We start from the raw sequence: 21,056 nt of genomic DNA, 5'->3' as shown, positions 1-21,056 counted from the left end.
CTAACCATAGCTGGTATATATGCCCCAAATTCGGGACAAGGGGAATTCCTGAGGGCCACGTCCGCACAGATCTCACAAGACCCGTCCATACCAATTATCTGGGGAGGAGACTTTAACAGCGTACTGGACATCTCTATGGACAGATCGCACCCGCCAATGATAAGCGCCCCTAGTAGGCGGGTATCTGAGATGCTAAGGTCCTGGATAATAGAACGGAGGCTACATGATGCATGGAGAAGTCTTCATCCCATTTATAGAGAATACTCCTTTTATTCACCGGTACACAACCTCCACACACGGATTGATTTACTATTATGCTCGGCAATGTTAACACACTCAATACATAGCGCCAACTATCTGGCCAAAACCCTATCAGATCACTGTCCCCTAATCGTTACACTGAGATGGGGCACTCAGCCATCACGAATACCTACTTGGCGCTTACAACCCACCTTGTGTGCTACCCGCCATTCCGGGAAGAACTAGCTGATACCATAAAGTCATATTTCCCAATTAATAGTCGAACAGCCACAACACGCGCAATCGAGTGGGACGTACACAAGGTGGTAGTTAGGGGCATGTGCATCGGGGCTGCAGGAGGTATTCGACGTACTCTACTCTCAGAGCTACATGACACCGAGGAGAAATTACGTAAGGCGGAATGTGATGCGGCCTTAAATAGTACTGCTAACAATAACACGATCACACTCAAAAAGCAATGGGGCGACATTGAAACCCGTCTACGAAAATTCGACTATCGACACCACACGGCGCGACTACACGCCGAGGGCGATAGATCAAGACACATGCTGGCCTGGTTAGCGAAAGGGACTCAGCGGCATACTCCTATAAACGCCATCCGCCTAGATACTGGTGTGATAGTGAATACACAATCAGAAATAAACGACGCATTTAAGCAGTATTATGCAAGGTTATATCAGGCAGAACCTCCTCCACTCGCACCACAATTAGAAGACTTTTTCAGGACCTCCCACGTAAATCATCTAACGACTGCACAAGCACTAGAGCTAGACAAACCCATCGAAAGTGACAAAATAAAGCAAGCACTGCAACAGCTAGCCCACAATAAAGCCCCAGGGGGAGACGGACTACCGATCGACTACTACCAGACTTTCTCATCACAAACGCTCACTCCATATCTGACTATGTAACAGGAGGCATATGAAACAGGTCGTCTCTCAGATTCACAACGTGAAGCAACAATTGTAGTCCTTCATAAAAAGGGCCGCGACCCACTAGACATACGCTCTTACCAACCCCTATCACTTTTAAACACGGACTGTAAAATATTAGGTAAGGTACTGTCAAACCGACTTCTCCCAATAATCTCCTCCCTGGTACACCCAGATCAATCCGGATTCATACCGGGACGCAGCACCTCTATCAACATCAGGAACCTATTGCGCTTGATAGCCGAAACTCCTGATACAGACTACTCCAGAGTTGCGGTCTCACTAGATGTCGAAAAAGCTTTTGACACACTGGGATGGCCATAATTGATGGCAACTCTTAATAGGATTTGGTAAAGTGTTCACACGCTGGATATCTATCCTATATTCAGACCCCATAGCAAGAGTAAAAACGGGCACCATCACTTCGGAAAAATTCTAGTTCGGTAGAGGCACACGACAGGGATGCCCCCTATCACCACTTTTGTTCGCACTAGCCATAGAACCCCTTGCGGCTAAATTGCGTAATGAAGCCACAAGATGGGGCATACCGGACGGCATGGAACACCGCATAGTCTCCTTATACGCAGACGATGCATTAATATACTTACGTAACCACTCCGAATCCCTACCAAACCTGCTACAATTATTGAACTCATTTGGAGACATATCCGGCCTACGCGTTAACTGGGCTAAATCATGTCTATTCCCCATGCGCCGATTACCCGACACACAGACCCACATACTCACCGAGCATAACTTACAATGGACTTATAGCACTTTCAAATATCTAGGAGTGCACATATATCATGACGAATCTGACCTTAAGGAGGGCAACTTAGACCGGACGATTAGATCAATAAAAGGACTGTTGCCCTTTTGGTGTGCACTACCACTATCGCCTGTGGGTAGAGTGGCATTAATCAAAATGATTATACTCCCTCGACTACTATATTTTTTTGCTGGCCTACCATTATGGCTTCCTAGCACTTTCTTCGCACAGCTGAACAAGCTGTTGATAGATTTGATTTGGAGCACCGGACGTAGACGTGTGGCATTGGCTAAGATCTGTCTACCACTGGACAGAGGCGGGATGGGTGTACCACAATTTGAACTGGATCCTAATTTGGCTACAAGACCCTACTCATTCAGAAACCCACACTGTGAGCACACAACTGGGTGGTTTAAACACACTGGAATGGCTCATAGGGCGTGTGTCCCTCCCGTGGCACAGTAATATCCTGTTAAAAGTGGCTGAAAGGGTGTGGCGGCGCTATGTGAATAGGGGACCTGGAAATCCACCATACTCGCCTAAGACCCCATTACACCATCCCAGGTGTGCATAGACTACATGGCCGTTTGTGTCTAACCGATTGGGCCACCAAAGGCCTCCGATTAGTGGGAGAATTATTTGCAGAGGGCCAATTTATCCCCTATGAGATACTTGCGACGACGTACACTCTGGGACAGGGCGGTTTTATTATGTACGGCGCACTACAATCTTTAATACGTAACGCATGGGGACACGGTAGCAGGGAACCACAATCATCACCTATTCTGCACGAATTGCTATTAGACACCGGTACACCAACACGAATCTCATGGATCCACAACGCGCTGCGAGCTAACCCAGAAGAAGTACAATCACAAGCCAAGAACAAATGGGAAAAAGCACTACACACACAATTCACAGCACCCACATGGTCCGTGGCCCTCACATCCACACGCGAGGTATCGCGCAACGCACGTTTCAGATATACCCAGCTCAACTACCTACACCAGACATACCCGACTCCACACCGTATCCACCGTATGTACCCCCAAGCTAGTCCTGATTGTCCAAGATGTGGTAATACGGAAGCTGATTTCGTACACATGACCTGGAACTGCCCACCACTACTCCGCGTATGGCAAGACATCACACAACAAACTGCGACATGGCTGGGAATACCCCTAGCACCTACCCCTGAGTCCTGCCTATTGGGTATCCGACAGAGACGTAGCAAAGATAAACAAAAACACAGATGCGCAGATCTAGCATTTGTAATCCTCAAACGACTTATCGCCACGCAGTGGAAATCACATAGTGCCCCAGACTCCCGCCACTGGATAACTGACGTACAGCGTTGGGTCAATGCAGAAACACAGGTATTGCATACATTACGCGACATAGGAGTGGTAGTCAAGCGTGCCGATATATAGGACTCCTTTGCAGATCAATTATAGGAAAAAGATGATACACGACCTCCCTAGCCTACTGGAACAACACTGATCCGAGACATCACAAACGACATATTTTTCATGTGCAACTACTTAGATCTGAAACTTAACTTGAACACAGTTGATAAGTATATAAACACACATCCTAGATATACAGCTGCGAAGCTATATCTACAAAGGTACATCCCTCCTATGACAAACATACCCTGCTCGAATTTAATACCTTACACCCGGTTCGCTTCTTATGCGCCCGCGGTAGCCTTACCCCCTACATCGGATCACCAAACATCAGACCCGCGGCCATTTATCAAACAAAGTATAATCTTCATACCCCTCTACTATCTATTCTCTTTTCCCACTCTACTCCTATCTCTTATAAGTATCTCAGTTGTATGCATTTTTGTTTATGTCATAAATGCAATAAAAAGATTCAACAAAAAAATCCACATAAGAAAAAGAGGGTCAGTTTTCATTGGAAATATGAGTTGATTTCAAGTTGCGTTTTGGGCCGTTTCCTGTCTCGGGCACTAGGTCTACCCACAAAATAGAGTCACCATTTTTATCAGGAGACTTGTAGGAGCATAGAATAGTAGAATATTTGTTATTAACAATTGGATTTCAGTGCCTGTGTGCCTTTCAAATGTAAACCAATCTATTAAAAAAAAAGATGACATTTTGAAAAATACCCTCCAAATCATACGCTAGTACAGTACCTACAGATACAGAGATGTAGAAATAACGACTGCTCCTAAACTCTACATCTTGTGGCCGTTTCAGAAATACATAAGTTTCCTTGATAGACATTTTTCACTCTGCCTGTTTCGCTATAAGAACTGGTCCATAATGGAGACTCAAAGAAAAAGTTGTGTGTGGTGCAGCTCAGTTGTTTGCTCTGGGTAGCTTGGATTATTGGAGAACCTACAAATCCTATATATTCCCACAACCAGAAGGGTCTAGCAGATGTAACACTATATTGCTTTTGTCATTCAGCCATTGTGACAAAAAGTTACAGATAAAAATGTCACAAATGGACATTTTTTCCTACTCATTTTCAATATTTCTTTGTTTCAACTGTTATTTTACTTGGGAAAACCTTGAAGGATCTACACATATGGCCCCTTGCTGAATTTGGAATTTTGTCTATTTTTCAGAAATATATAGCCTTTTCAGGATCGCCCATGGGCTTCACACGGGTTTTCACCACAAACTGGAAGTAGGTTGAGGGCACAAAAAAATAGGGAAAATAGACTACCTCTCAGAAAAATGCCAAAACTGTTGTACAAAATTTGTTTTGTTTTTTATTATTAAGCTCTGCATGTTCCTGAAACCAGGGAAGATGGTGGCTTTAGTACACTGTTCATGGATGACATTTTAGGGAAAAAGCCAGACACTTATCTGGAACACATTTTCCCTATTTTTTATTTTAAAAATTTTAAATGAAAAAAAGAAATACTTACAATTGTGGTCTATTTTGGCTCTTTTCTCAGACAAAGGGTTATGGAGCTCTAAGCCGAACTACCCCAAATAGCCTAAAAAGGGCTCAGGACTTGGGGTGGGGGCAGTTGAAAGGCCTAGCACCGAAAGGGTTAATAGAATATGTATGCTTCATTGCAGATATAGAACACTTTAACCCACCAAAAAACTTGAGGCCTGATTAGGAACTTGGTGAACAGGTTATTCCGTCACAACAATGATGGATATTCCATCCACCAAAATCGAAATCCCACAGAATATATTGGGTTTACATTTTGGCTGACAGGATAACCGTCACATTGTGGCAGAGTAATCAGTTTACCGAGTTCTAAATCAGGCCCTTGGTTCTGTATGATACATTATGCAGATGTGTAGAGCACGTCAGCCTGGAGGGTATCCTGGTGATAAGCGCGTGAGAGTCCAGACATGCCTAGGACCTACTGGGACTATTAAAAAAAAACAGGTCTTCAGCTTCTTGCGGAATTCAAGAAGTGAGGAGAAGGCTCTTATGTGTAGCAGCAGGTTGTTCCATGCTTTGCGAGCGATGTAGAAAAAGGCCTGATCACCAGAACTGGTTTTCATATACATGAGTTCTGTGCAAGGAGGAGTCTGCACGAGTGGAGGTGTTTGGAAGGTCTGTGAAAGCAGATGAGATTGTTGAGGTATGCTGGGCAAGTGTTATTCGGTGCCTTGAAAGTGTGAGTGAGGAGTTTAAATTGTGCTCGTTTGTGAAATGGGAGATAGTGGAGCGGTTTCAGGTGTGGAGCAAGTGCGACGTAGGAGGTTGAGAGTGATTCTGGCCACCAAGTTCTGAATGGTATGCAGCCTTCTGGCGAGTCTTCTGTTGATCTTAATCGAGCATAGAGTGTTCCATAGTCCAGCTTGCTTGTGACCAGGGCACGCGTAAATGTTCTGCAGGTGCAGATTGGGAGCCATTTGAAAATCTTCCTCACTATCCTCAGGGTATGGAAGCATTAGGCGGTGACGGCATTGATTTGGACGGTCATGTTGAGTTGGATGCTGCTGATGATGATCCCTAGGTACGTACCGTGGGTGTCAGTCCTAGATCTGTTGGCCACCAACTGGAGTCTCACAGTGATGTGCTCTTTCCCAAAGATCGGTCTTGTCTGTATTCAGCTTTAGATAATTGGTCTTCATTCAATGGGTGATTTCAGTCATACAGGCATTGAACTAGATCCAGGTACTGAGTGTCTTGTCTTTGAGTGAGAGAATGAGTTGTGTGCCATCACCGTAGGAAAGGACACGGCTACTGTGACAGTGGATAATGATGATGATGGCAAGGGGTATCATGTACTGAAGAGGGTTGGGCTTACAGGGAATCCTTGCAGAACTCCACAGATGAGGTCTCAGGCATCTGAGGAGCACAGTGCCAGGCTAACTGACCGAGTATGTCCAATCAGGAACTAACAGATCATGTCCTTGGATTCCAAAGTCATATAGGTGTTAGATGAGGGTGGCATGGGAGACTGTGTCAAATGCTGCAAAAAGCTAGAACTTGGTCCAGATAGATCTCTTTTGTGATCCGGTGTAAATCCGATCAGTAGTTCTTAAAGAAAAAAGATTTATGATATCTAGGAACACGGAGGGTCAGCAGCTCTGAAAGATCTCACGGTGAGATCGGATTGGCAGCCAGCACTTTAACCAAGAAGTGCTGGTAGCCATCTTGGGACTCTGACTCAGCAGGGGTCCTAAGAAAAAAACATTAAAAAAAGACAAGAGGACAGGGTAGAAATACCCTTGCCCCATAGCCTGGGGCCAAAAACATGTTTTTTAGGTCGAGTGTAAGCGTACGACCTCTTGTATACTTATAAGAGTAGTTCTTCTGTGGGCTTCCAGCTATTTCATTGGTTAGTTTCAGTGTCATTTAAAAATCCTTGCTTGCTAGTGGTCAGTCATGCCTCTTTGTGGCGCCTTGTTCTGTGAGGGAGCAGAGATCAACTACTGTATAATTAAGCTTTGTCCTGTTTATCTGGTCTTCGGGGGACTTTTTTTTATTTTTTCCTTTAAACTTTGTTTCCTGCTCCTATCCAGGGAAGCTTCCCTTTTAATTTGCAAAGCATTCTTCTTCTGAGCTAGCTGTAAACAATGCTATAAATCAGGCTGTGATCTTGGTCACATTTGGTATTTGTGGGCTATATGCACCCTCTCTCCGCTGCCTGACTCCCGCCCTTCCTTGGCCTGGATTTTCTTTACCAAGTGTGCCTGCCTGTGTGCTGAGAGTAAGGGTGTATGTAATTGCTTATAGCATAGGCACTCAGCTCTACCAGGATCCTTAGAGACAGTGCCCACTTCTGCCCCATACTGGGATCTCACTCGCAGCTCCATCAGTGTACCGCAGTTCACACACTGCAAGCCCTCAACTGTGCCAGAACTCCAAACACCTTATCTGCCAGATCACCTCAGTTCTTGCAGTCAGTACATTCTGCTGCTCCATTACTGTGACCCCAGGCGCAGCTCCATCAGTGCACCACAGTTCACACACTCCAAGCCGTCAGCCGTGCCAGTGCAAGGAACCCCACACATGCTGTCAGCCACAGCACCTCAGTTTTTGCAGCCAGTACGCTCTGCTGCTCCAGTACTGGGATCCCGGGTGCAGCTCCATCAATGCACCGCAGTTCATACACTCCAAGCCATCAGCCGTGCCAGGAACCCCACGCACGCTGTCTGCCAGAGCACCTCAGTTCCTGAAGTCAGTACCCTCTGATGTTCTAGTACTGGGACCTCGTGTTAAATAATAATCCGAGATGTATTTGCCTCAGACTTTATTTTTGCGTATTCCATTAATATTGCCATGTGCTCGACAAAGCTGACTCTTCATTTAAACTGTGTAAGTTGACTTCCCTGTGAACTCAGTTTTTGTGTAAAACCATTTCCTCCTCTGGGCCTCTCCACTTATCTAACCAAGCTGACTTTCAGGATACCGAGCCACAGCTGTATCCTTCTTATCATTGTGCACGAACAGAACTGTACCTCTTCCCACCGCATTCCAGGGGCCTCCTGCAAGGGATATCCTCGTAAATTATCAAACCAACTGTGATAAGACTGACATTTGACAAATGAACTGTCACTTTGCCGTGTATTAGCAGGATACTCCCGAGACAGTGGGAGTACAAGCAGGAAAGACTAATCAAATGTATGTACGTCAGCAGGATGCTCTCGGGTTAAAAGGAGAACTGTTTGAAGATTTTGTGTTCGCCAGATATGGAGGGGTGGCTTCCTGGCTGAAGGGGGGCAGCTTAACTATATAAGATTGTACGCTGCAGAATGAAGCAGCCAGCCTCCGTAGGAAAGTCATTCAGACTGTCCTGGGACACTGTGCTCAGCTCGAGCTATTATCTGTTTTACTAATAAAACTTTTCTCTTCCTCATCAGTCGTGACTCCGCCTGTTGTGTTCTTTGCTGGTAAGAGACCCTGAAGGCCTAGGGTGTCCCCTCCACCGCTGGGAGAGGTGAGCCTGCCTTTCCCGGTTCTTCACTCGGGCGCAACTCCTTCAGTGCTCCTCAGTTCTACCATGGCGAAGTCACTTCCTTTCCTATACTGGGATCCCACCTACAAACATTTCCATTACAGCAGCTCAATTCTAATATTCAGTCCCACTGCCAAGCCAATAGTGGACCCAAAAGAGCAAAACACAGTCAGCCAGAGCACCGCAAGTCTAATATGCAACACCACTGTTGATAGGAATCACCACAGCTCCGCCAGAATCCATTAATTCTAACATTCAGTGCAAATTTCTTCACAGTGATAAGGCTCGCACACACACCCTTCAGTACTCCTGGCTTCTGTGGTTCAGAGCAATGCCACTCCCACACTGGGCCCCACTCTTAGCTTCACCAGGGCACCTCCAGGCGAACACTCAGCAACACAGGCATGTCACATAGCTCCATTAACATACCTCACTTCTGAGCTTGTGTGCCCGTTACTATTCCAGTAAAGCAGCTGACATACAACTCTGTCAGTACACCTCAACCTTAACCTTCAGCGTCCCATTATTCCAGTACCAGGAATTACACATTGCCCCGTTTCTCATTCCTCACCCACTGCCTTTCTTTTATTCCAGCACTGGGACAGGACACAGCCCCCAATACTGATCTGAAGAGCCCCAATATTGCTGTATTGGGGGTTCAAAAACAATTCTGCTAAAGCACCTCCTGCTGTTCTGAAGTGCCCCCTGACACTCTGACCTGTTTGAGAACATAGGGAAGCCAATTAAATCAATTCTTAGCTGCCATCTTAATTTGAGAGGATCTGTTTCACCTATCTCACTCCGTTCTTTACTCTGTTTACTCTCAAGGTTTTCTTTCTCCCCACTTTTCTCTTTCCAGCTCTTAAAATCCACATGTTAAGCTGTGCTCTTTCTTTCAACTATTTCTACTCCTCTCCCTTTTTTTTTTCTTCTTCCTCTTGCTACCTCCCCTTTCAAACTCGCAAAAATTTGGTTATTTCTTTTCTTGTTTCGTTCTTCTCTTTTTTTTCTTCATCAGGTGTTCATTCTTTCGATATTTTTTCTCTTCCCTTCATTCTTTCTGGGCAGCAACAGCATGTTCACCACCGCCACTCTGCCCAACGGAGATAGCGGTAGCGAGCACCAAAAGTGTAGGGATCCCTTCATGGATTTCAGTGCTCTTCCCAAATTACCATCCCGGAGATCCTCTGTCTTGTGGTAAATGTGAACACCCAAGTACTTAAATGTATCAAAGCATCACTTCAGCTGGCCCATCGGTGCATTCCCCTGATTTCCGTGGGCCATTTTGCAAATGGGAATACACAAGACTTATCCCAGTTCACCACTAGGCCCGATATTCTCCCATAGTCTTCCAACATGGATATCACTAGGGGCATCACTGCGCTACCTTTTCGCACGTATATCAGTGCATCATCTGCATATAATGACACAATGTGGCGAGTTCCTCCACCACGCACCCTCCACTTCTCCACCATCGCCCGTAATTTAGTGGCTAATGGTTCCATAGCTATAGCAAATAATAGGGGAGATAGCGGGCGTCCCTGCCTGGTGCCCCTGCCTATTGGAAAACTATTTGAGATGATGTTGCCTGTTTTCACTCTAGCCCGGGGTTCCGCATATAATGTCTGCACCCAGCGTATATAGTTGGGTCCAAATCCCATTTATCACATAGTGATAAACAGATAGTCCCACCCCAGTGTGTCGAACGCTTTCTCTATGTCTAATGACATTGATACACTTTCATATTCCTCTGTCAGAGTATCTCCCATTATGCTTAGCAATCTGCGGATATATAGAAATGTGTTGCGTTTAGGGATAAAGCAGTTCTGGTCTTCATGTATTAGGGTCTGTATAATGGGGGCGAGCCTATTTGCTAGTATCTTACCTAGGATTTTACAGTCCAGATTCAAAAGCGAGAGTGGTCTATATGATTTAACGTCTGTAGGGTCCCGTCCCTGTTTGGGTAGGACCACTATAAATGCTTATCTTTGTGTAGGTGGGAGTATCTTGTTGGACCATGCTTCCTCAAACGCCGCCAGAAGATGTTGTTTTAGGTGCTTAGAGTAGGTGGTGTGGTACTCTATTGGTAGGCCATCTATTCCTGGTGCTTTATTTCTGGATATCTGTCCCGTGACTACCTCCACCTCATCCATTTGTATAGGGGCATCCAAGATCTCCTTATCTAATTGTGTTAATTTCACTAATAGCGTTCCTCCCGTGAAGGAGCCTAATTGTCGGTCCGTGCATTCTGTCTGCCCCCTGTATAAACCGGTATAGTAGTTCTCAAATGCCTTGTTGATTTCTTCCTGGCTGGTGGCTATGGTTCCATCAGCCAGGCGTATGACTGTCCTCACGAAGGAGCCATGCCAACAGTCTCCCCGATCTGTCTCCTTCAGTTTGTAATCGCATCATGTGATAATTGTGATTGTGTCTATGAAGTCTTAAATCTGCTTCATCATATTTAACACGCGCAGCCTTTAATTTCTGTGATATGGGACTGATCTGTCCAATTCCATATCCGGTGTGTAGTTAAAATCCCCTCCCCAGATAGCTGGTGCTTCCGGATTAATCAGAAGAGCCAGCGTTAAAGTTCACAGGAATTCTGATAATGCACTATTTGGGGCATATATCCCGATTATCGTAAACTGTCTATCATCTAGCTTCCCCTCTGTTACCAAGTACCGGCCATCTTGATCTATTTTGTGTGCGTGTTGGACATATGGCACCCTTGCGCAATCCACACCAGGACCCCTCTTGCATAAGCCGAATATGATGTGCCTATAATCTTTCCGCCCCATTGCCCCCTAGGTGCTTTCAGGTCGGACTCCAGTAGGTGTGTTTCTTGTAGGATGGCAATGTGAATTCCCAGTCGTTTGAGGCGAGCATAAACACGATATTTCTTACCCTGTGCCACCATCCCCCGTACGTTCCACATGATTATGCTGTATTCATGCATACCGTGAGTTATACATTGCACCATGATTTGTTATGTGGGGGTCAGGTATGCACTGCAACCCATAGTATTGTTTCGGCCCATGGTGGCGCTTTCCTTCCCCACTGCTCGTTGGTGTGTGACAGCTGTAGCAAAATATTGTATATTATACGAAGGCCCTTTAAACTAACATGAAAACTTTCCCACCTCCCGATAACTATGTTGTACTTGCATTGTTTTCAACATCGTCCATGACAACCCTGTTGTCAACACACTCACAGCAATAAAAACCTGTATCCATATAGATGTCTTCTGGAGGTACATGGCGGTCCCTGGTGGTGGCTCTTACCATGGGCCCTCACCCTTGGTTTAAAAACATATTACTTATTTGGCGCCCTCATGTTGCCGGCTCTCCCTTCTTATCTAGGCAAAGATTGTGTGCCCCAAGGATACAGTCTGTTATAATCATCTTATTTGGAATGATTAGGGCGATAAACAGTTCCTTCGGTTTAGCAGTCAACTGTCATAGTGAATCTGCGGATCTAGGGGTGAACTTCGGCCCCCTAAGGGCTTCCAACACCGTGGAGTCGGAGCTGGCGGAATCCTTGTCCATGCGATCATCTGCAGCAGTCTGCAGCACACCAAAGGAGTTCTGTGTGTGAAGTGACGCTTCCTTCAGCACCTTAGCTCTCTCCGCTGCCGCTTGTGTTACTGTAGGTTGGGCCTTCGACCGCTTCCTGGGTCTCCTCTTTGATGAAGTGATGAGCCAAGTTTCTTCCTCTCTTGGACCCTCCAGTGGCTTTGCTAATCCTTTGGCGTGTAGCCACGTCCATGCGTCTTCTGGGGACGCAAATACATGTATTCGTTCTTCAGTAATAACTCTCAGCTTAGCGGGAAACATCAGGACATATTAAATATCACATTCTCAGAGCCGTTGTTTGACTTTCATGTATGAGTTACGCTGTCTTTGTATCTCCTGAGTGTAGTATGGGTATGCCGTGACTGATGAGCCCTCATATTGTAGAGGGCCCTTACTGCGAAAGTATTGCAGAATTGCGTCCCTGTCCCTAAAATTTAAAAACCTTGCTATTAGCGGTCTGGGCTGCGGTCCCGGCGCCGGCTGCTTTCCAGGGACTCTGTGCGCCCTCTCTACCGAGAAGAACTTTGTGGGGGTGCCTTGTAGTACCTCTTTAATCAACCATTGCTCCAAAAATAGTTCGGAGTTTTGCCCCTCTGATCTTTCGGGGAACCCCAAGAAGCGAACGTTGTTGCGTCGGGACGTACTCTCTGCCTCCTCCGCACAGCGCCACAGCACTTTCACTTCAGCATCCAGACGTTCGATTTGTTTTTGGTTTTCTGTTACCATAGGGCTTAGCTCATTTAGCGTGTTCTCTGTGGTCCCAACACTTTCCGCTAAATTACGATAATCCACCCTCAGTAAATTGAGGTCCCGGGATACTGTGTCGATTCTATTTTCTAGTGAGGATTTGGTGTCCATAATCGCCTGTAGAATTTTCTGAAATTATGTTGAGTGGGCTTGTAAGGTTTCTCCCAGGGATTGTAAACTAGGCATTATTTGCTGTTCTCCCGGTGCTTCCACTGGTGCTGATCTATCTTGCGCCTTTACTGACTTAGATTTGCCAGCCATGTCTACTGTGCCCTCAGCCCCTTCTGCTGGTTTGCCAATGTGCTAGTGTGTGCGGCTGTTAGCAAATTCTCCCACTGTGAGGTTGACCCTGCAGCCCAGTGTGAGGTCTCTCAGACCGGGCTCCCTTGCTCTGTTTTACTGGGGTCGCAGTATGCTCACAGGGAAGGGGAGGGCAACCCCTCTGCAGACATTAAAGTTCACCAAGTGCTGATTCACCAAACCATTACTCTTTCTTCCCCGGTGGTGGACATTATCCCGTCCACTTGTTTCTCTGGCCCCCCTGCTCCAAGTCTCAGTCACTTTTCTTTCTCTGGTCCCTGAATCCCATTCGGATACCGGGTCCCGCGCAGCGCAGGGGGCTGCTCCGGTGCACACGATCCACCGTGGTTGCCTTTGATTCCTGCCCCGGTGTTCAGAAGGTGGCGTTGTCCCCCACGTTTCTGAATTTTAATATTGCTTCACTGCCCCCTGGGAGTTCAATGGGGGTCGTCTGGGCCCTCTTCCGCCATCCCCCGCCGCTCCGTTGTATAGTCCAGTGACGGCGAGGGGGGGGGAGGTGAGGAGGAGGGACACAGGTCGAGGAAAAGGCTATATAGCCTGTGGTGGTGCCGACAGTTGCCCCAGTAATCACTTACTGTGTTGTAGCGCTCAGCGCCGCCGCCTCGGTTCTAGAGAGGCCCGGGACCTCCTGTGATGATTCCAGTGCTCCCCAGCACCCGAGGCCCTGGTGATGGTCCGCAGCTGGGTTTTTCAGTGGTTTACTGGCTTACGGCCCCTCGCCGCGCGTTCCCCACAGTCCGAAGGGCTGCGGTTTTACGCAGGCCCCCAGTGTCCTATGGAATTCCAGTTGCAGCCAATCGTCCCTTTTTTCAAATCTTTGTGGCTGCGGGGACGTGTTCTTTTCGCCGCGGTCTCGCTGTTGTTTTCTGTGACGCCCCGGTGGGCGCGGCTTCCTGCCGGGCCCCGGCTCCTCCACAAATCGAGGCCCCGGTCTTGGTCGGATGTTAGGCCTTTATCGCTGCGGACGACCGTGGAAATACCTCCACTCCATCGCGGTCCCTCACCGCGTCCGAAGGGGCTCGGCATTGTGCCCTTGTTCATTTGGGTCTAATGAGGACGCCGAACAGGATGATTTCTCGGGTCCGGGACGGAGCCTGCGATTCAGGCACCTGTCTTGGTCGCCATCTTGGCCACACACCCTCCTGGCACCCAGCCAGACTGTGAGTTGATGATAATTTTCTGAACATCGGTACGGGTATAGTTAACTGGGCAAGTAGTTGATGGGGTGTTATTGATCAGCTCATTACCATTGGTGTCATGCACTGTCCATTTCTGGGTACTGAGCAGCCTACTGCATGTTGCGCTGGTTATAGTTCCACTTTGGGGGGGGCTGTGTGCAAAACAGGTGGTCTTTCACCCTGGCTGCTCATGGATGCTGTTGTATAATTAACGTTCTTTTGGCTGCATTCTGTTACATGTGGGGTGGCCCCAGAAGTGAAAAAAGTGGTCTGATAGTTCACCAGCACTTGTTAACTGATGTTTGTGTTATTGGCTCTGCAGGGCCCAAGCTCTTTTGTATTAGCCATCTGCATTAATATCTAACAGGCAGATATCACTAATGATGGAAATCCTGTCAGGCACCAGGCCCCACCAGGCCCCAGGGACAATCCTGTCCCAGGGAACCATTCCTGAGCTGGAACCAGCAAACATGCCAGTACTAGCGAACTGTCAAAAATGTGCCCTGGATGCTGCGCTGCAGAGGCTTTGCACATTTAATTTGCTTATCCATGTGAAGCTGCAGTCTGTGGGAAGGTGCAGCCCAACAGTAAATAGCTCATGATGTACCAACTATTTATGTTTGAATTGAGTGCCATGCAGGGAAAAGCTTGCAGGTCGAAAGGAAAAGCCAGTGGGAACCCTGCCTACAGCACACAATGGTATGTACACTCAGGTGTCACATCAATTTCCTAAAGATAACAAGAGAATGTAACTTTTTTTTGTTTTTTTTTTTACTTGTGCTCTCAGTCTAAAGTATGTTTTGTAGCAATGTCAGCTACATATGTGTGTGTACTTACACTAAATCAATTACACAGAACACAATACAAAGAACGTTTTCCACACTCACTAAGTATTTATTACTATCAAGTGAATGCATTTCATAAACTTTAAATAGCAAAATACTGAACTAAACCCTGAAAGAATTACGAATTGGATGTTAAAAGCAGATGAGTGCGTAATGTACTTAGCCATTTTACCCAATTGTATTTTTTTTTGTATAACCTTTTTATTGAATTGTAACTTTACAGTTACAATAAGGCATTGAAGCTCCATACACAAAGCAAATAGCAGAAAACATGACAGCAGTTATTGGTGACAACATTACAGCGTAAAGCACTATAACAGGAATAGTATGCACATTATACTCAGCTCATGCTCCCCTCCTATCCCTCCTCATGCTGTCTAATACCTTTATGATCCCCTCTGGTTCTTTGGGATTCCTTCCCCATTGTTCAGTGTCCATGGCCTAGCCAGACATGGCTCAAGGTAAATTCTCTTCGCCTCTGCCAATCCCATCCACACTTTGTAATATTTTTTTGGGTAACCCCTTGCCTTGCAGATGGGTTTGTGCAAATCCCATGCAAAAGTCCATGGCCCAGGCCTATCCCTCCACTGAGGGAGGTGGTATTTCCTTCCAAACCCTGGAAATATCTTTTTTAGCAATCCCAAGCCTGGAAAAATCATAAAAATATGTTACCAGACCTGCACGTCGAGTAGCCTGAATAAACTACTCGACCTAACTGAAATGTACTTGACCCGGAAACGGATCTCAAATTGTGTAATCCTAGGCAAATACTGTATTTTCCAGTATTTTTCTGAAAAATCCTCTTTTGTTTGATTAAATACACTAAACCTTTGCTCCAGGTATAATAAATCTAGCCCACATTTAGGGTACACATTATGCATGCATGACTTGCCTCTTATTTACTAATACCTTTGCCATCAGGGCAAGGGTGTTTCCCAGTTTATGATTAAACGCTCTCTTTTCATATATATATTACTAAAGCATGATGTGGTAGCGCACTGTCATTTACAGACAGTAAATTTCCAAGAAATGCCCAAAAACCTTGCGACTAACTTACAGCTTTTCTGATACTGTACTATTAACAATAAATTGTGAAAATTGGGTTTCAGAAAACATTTATTATTTGCACATCACCAAGTAAAGTGTTGACTTTTTTTTCATCCGATTAAAATATTGTTTTCATCACACAGAAGTACAAAAAATGGTCTTTCACAGCTACTGAAATATATTTTGGAATGTTTGTAAAGTTGAATTAGTTATATAAATGCTGTGTGTTAGGGAAAACCGGATACCAAAAGTATTTCATTTCACAAAGGTCACTTCACTTTACAAAACCCTGGAACTCTACAGTCACAAGGAAACATATTTGCATTGCAGAAAGACAAACTGACTTTTGACCTCTGTCTCTGAACACAGAGCAAATGTGACAAGAATAAGATTTAAAGGCATCTTAACTGCTTATTCAGTTTCTGACTGAACAGAATTTCTGTTCTTTGTCCACTCCAGTGGAATCTAAAAATAGCTTGACCTCATAAAATAAAACTCGCTACAGCCAGAGTAGATTTTTTGAGCCCTGAATCCCAATTGTAATTCTTGAATAATAGTCAAAATAAGGATCTCTGGGAAAAGAACATTAACCAACTGACATTTCTTACATAAAATTCAAATCAGTGACCAGCAAATTATGCTTTTTCTCTGCAATGGACAATGGCTCTTTGTGGTGTTTAATGACGATTTACCTATAATAAGGGACAGTGGAATTATGTGACTCTGCATCCACAGTGTTTTCTGCACAGTTGTAAACCTGCCACATAAACCATCATCTGCTGCATAATGTACAGATTTCACACAAAAAAAAAAATATCTAATCTACCTCGAACGGATCAAGTGATACTAAAAAACTTAGTTAACACATGTTCCTGCATACTGGAAGACTATTTGCAAGGGGTGTCTGGTCATCTCTCAGTTGCTTTTTTCCTTTATTTAAGTATAAAACTAGTACTAATAAAGTGAAATCTTTTCTCAGACAGTGTTACCATGAGCAGCAAGCATTAGCAACCAATAGGTCTCGCCTATGTGAGCGCTGGCTATTAGCTTTGTCCATTTCTTTTAGCCATGCTGAACAGCAGCATGGTTATAAGTTAGTAGTGTGGTGTAGAGTAAAGTAGCGTGGAGGAGAGTGGTGCAGAGTGGAGTACTGTAGAGTATCAGACTGTAGTGGCATTGAGGGACAGAGCAAATTGGTGTAGAGCGACAGAGTGATGCAGAGTAGAACGGAGTGATGTACAGCTGAATGGCGTAAAGTAGAATAGAGTGGAGTGGCGTACAAGAATGGTGTAAAGAAGCGTGGCATAGAAAAGAGTGTTGCAGAGTGCCACCGAGTGTCACTGAGTGGAGTGGACCGGCGCAGAGTAGAGTGGCACAGCGTAGATTAGCATGGAGTGACGTGCAGTAGAGTGGAGTGGCGTAGAGTGCATTGGTGTAAAGTAGAACTGAGTAGAGTAGTGCAGACTAGAGTGGCGCAGAGAGGCACTGTTGGAGTGACAGAGGGTGGAGTAGATGGGAACAGAGTGGCATAGAGGTGAGTAGAGTTGGGTGGAACCAGTGGCCAAAGTGGGCAGGAACATTTTAATTTATGAAAAAACTTTCCCCTACTTCTAAATAAAAGACAACCACCGTGGGACGGTAAACTGCGATCGCACAAATGCTTCAGATTAAGTTTAATCCAGAAAGTATCCTGTGCTGTGAGACCGAGGGAGGGGCAGGAAGCTTAACAATAAACAGGCCTTCTCGCCAGGGTGTGAAAATGAGCATAACTGGTTGATCTGCAAATGTAAAGGCGGCTTAGGAGCAGATACTGGTGTAATTGATCAGATCACACTCTTTTCGATTGGTAGTGCAAGGGAGTTACCAGGTGAGCTGTGCAGTATGTGCTTTCTAGAACAGTTAAATAAAACTAAATCATTAACCACAGTCTAGGTATTATTAAAAACTATACTGTGGAAGTACTGTTTTATCAGAAGCCTTTTGCACATTTGGTAGCAGTCTGCCTTATAGTGTGTGCAATGAAAGTTTAACATAATGACTTACTCAGTGCTTTCTGTCACAGGCTGGGCCCTCGCAGCACTAACACACAAGCCACAATGGTCCAATGCACCACCCAAGATTTCATTCTGTAGCTTTCTGGTTAAACATTGATCTCTCAGTGCATTAACTAATAGAGGTTTCATAACACACAATAGTGCAGATATCACTGATTAACTTAGTTTTTATTCAATCCGTGAGTTATGATATATGTAGCTACATGTAGGAGAATATTTTATTTTTTCAGCCACACCTTTGATCCTGCACCACACTCATTGACTCTGCCCCCATTGCATACAGCATCATAGTTCCCATACTTTTTTGAATTCACTTCGACCGCTTGATGGAACAGATTACAACTAGAGTGGAGTGGCATAGAGTGGGGTGCAGCAGAGTGGCATAGAGTAGTGAGGCATGGAGTGGCATGGTGTTGAGTGGCAAAGAGCAGTACAGTTGCCGGGATAAGCAAATAAAGTGTCAGTAGAGATGGCACGTAGGGTGAAAACAACATAAATAAGAAACTGTACGGGTGTGTTAAAAATAGGAAAGCGCGTTGCCTGCCCAGGAATAATACTAAAAGGCTTACAATTTTTTTTTTTAAAGAAAATAGCGTGTTGAAAAAAGACGAGAACGAACAAAATGTACTTAGCCCATGCTCCAGGGAGGAATCAACACAAACAAGCATTTGCAATGCAATAGGTCTCGCAAATTTGGAACAAGTTAACTGTCATCTTTTGACGACAGTGCCCGTGAACAAAAACAAAAGAAAACATGCATGGAAACTGAGAAAAGATGACTTGGCAAAATAAAAAAGATAGCTTTAAAAAATAAAACTCTGTAATGTTGTTTGTCCTGCTGGGGCACATTTTTGCCAGGAACAAGCCTTCTGTTTGTGGGGCACTAGAAGTTTAAAATAACAAACAGCAGCTCTATCACATCGGGATCAGAGGACGGGCACTAATTAAGTTTAATCAATTAGAGCTTGATCCCTGCTCCACATAGAGGAATGGAAATTATGCCAGGTGTGCCTTGACGAATTATGAGGCTGTAAAGTAGAGTGCCACGCAAACCAACAAATGGTGAGCGGCAGAAGACCCTTACTGAACACAGCAGAGTCTTGCTAGCACATGCATTCACGAGCTCAACCCTAAAAAGGAAGAGAAGCCTACGGGAGCTAAGCAACTGAAGCACTGCAACAGAGAGTGACAACAAAAACCACTAATGGTATGCTGTGGGTGGATCATAATACAATGAATTGTGAACAATGTGTCTTGCAGCACAGTGCTATTACTATTACAAAATAATAATAATGTAATACTATTACAAAATGTGCTACATAATTAAACTTTTCTTGGTGCATAATATAATCAGCCATGCCGCATAATTTGGTCCAACCCTGACGTATAATTTCAGTGGCACTGCCTATGACCATAGAACACGTATATATCTCCCAAAAAAGTGCATTACCTCCTGAATTATCTTACCATTATAATACCCTGTATGATACATTTCTACATCGTGTGCATTAACCCCCAAATTACTTAAAATGCAGTATATTTGTGACGAATTGGAACAAAATAGCTTTACTATATCTATACCCACTCTGATTATTGAGGGTTCAGTTAGTGAATAATAATAGACGGGATCACTGTAATTGAACATCTCCCCGTGGCTCTGCGCTCTTTCTGGTGAAACACCAATACCCACAAATTGGTGGTCCTCTGAGTAAATCTCTTCTGTTTCCAACACTGGATACCACCCAGGCAATGCGGCGGTTAAAGCGCCTCACCTTTGACTCGCACGCTGGCAACACCACCAGCAGGAGGCAGAGCAGGCCTGATACGACCGGCAGAGATGTCCCACTCGGGAATTGCATTCTACCGATGTTTTGGAGGAAAACACGCATCCAAGGACCAGGCAGATTAGGTAACCTAGGGTTCGCTCATGTGAAGCGTAAAACAGCTGAGGGTCCACGTCCTGATCGCTTCCTGTTTTCCTGTGTGTACGTCCATCCGTAAAGGCGTCCCCCGGAAACACAGTCTGACGCGAAAATAATCACCCGCTTTTCGACACGCGAAACGTGTCATCCACAACGCAGACCGAATTGGTGCTGTTAATTACAAAGCTCATTTATTCCACTTATCTCCGGGCTCATTGATAGATTCACATTTTGACAAATTATTTTGTCGCAAGTATAAAAGCTTACTATAGTACAAGTATAAATATTAAGTGAAGCGCATCCTATATTTGTATATTATCCTGAAAATATTCGACTGCCAGGTGCTCCAAGTAGAAACTAGTAAAGTGACATTTCAACATGGCCGCAGCGTTCGCATTACTAATGCTCCTAAGCTATTGAGGTCCCGTGGAATGCTGCTCTGCCTTGTGGCTGCAACGGCAGGTACATTATCGGGCATATTGGATGTGGGTTACTGAACGTTAAAAGTTCTATATAATGTAACTAGGATTTAGGCTTAGCCAAATTTCTACCGGCACCACCGGGTTTTGCTGTTCCGGTGAATACAAAAATATGTAAAATCACCAAAAGCCGGCAATTTTAGCCTTTATGTGTACAACAAATATAAACAGAAATTACTTTTAAATGTGTGCTGGTGCTGCGCTAGTGATCCATGACTAATGATTTAAGTAAAAGAAAAAAAAGTTATGTCACAAATTAATGCATACGTTTCTATGTAAAGTACTATTTTGTATCACGTCCCAGCCTTTGTAGCCTCTTTAGACAATAAGTGGCCGGTATTATTCTCTTGCAAAGGGGCCAACCCTAATTGTAACAGAACTACAGTTTTGTAAATATTAATTAAATAGCTTTTACTGGATTAAATAAATTGCTTTTAAAATCAGAACACACGAGGACGTTTAGATTCAGGTACCTTGGAGCAGTGCTGCAACTTCACCCACTAACATTTTGAACCGTGAG

General features: G+C 44.9%; 1 protein-coding gene across 1 annotated transcript in view; it reads right to left on the bottom strand.

Annotated features, from left to right (window-relative positions):
• The window catches only part of TMEM9B (TMEM9 domain family member B), a 221,269-nt gene extending 201,139 nt beyond the window's left edge, over positions 1-20,130 (bottom strand). The window contains exon 1 of the mRNA XM_069223653.1: positions 19,908-20,130. Coding sequence (XP_069079754.1) covers positions 19,908-20,024 — 117 coding nt within the window. The 5' untranslated portion in view covers positions 20,025-20,130. The remainder of the gene's footprint in view (positions 1-19,907) is intronic.
• Positions 20,131-21,056: the final 926 nt, after the last annotated feature.

This window comes from Pleurodeles waltl, chromosome 3_1 (assembly GCF_031143425.1).
Source record: "Pleurodeles waltl isolate 20211129_DDA chromosome 3_1, aPleWal1.hap1.20221129, whole genome shotgun sequence".
NCBI lineage: Eukaryota > Metazoa > Chordata > Amphibia > Caudata > Salamandridae > Pleurodeles > Pleurodeles waltl.
The sequence above is the reverse complement of the archived record's forward strand: the minus strand, read 5'-3'. Positions and strand labels throughout refer to the sequence as shown.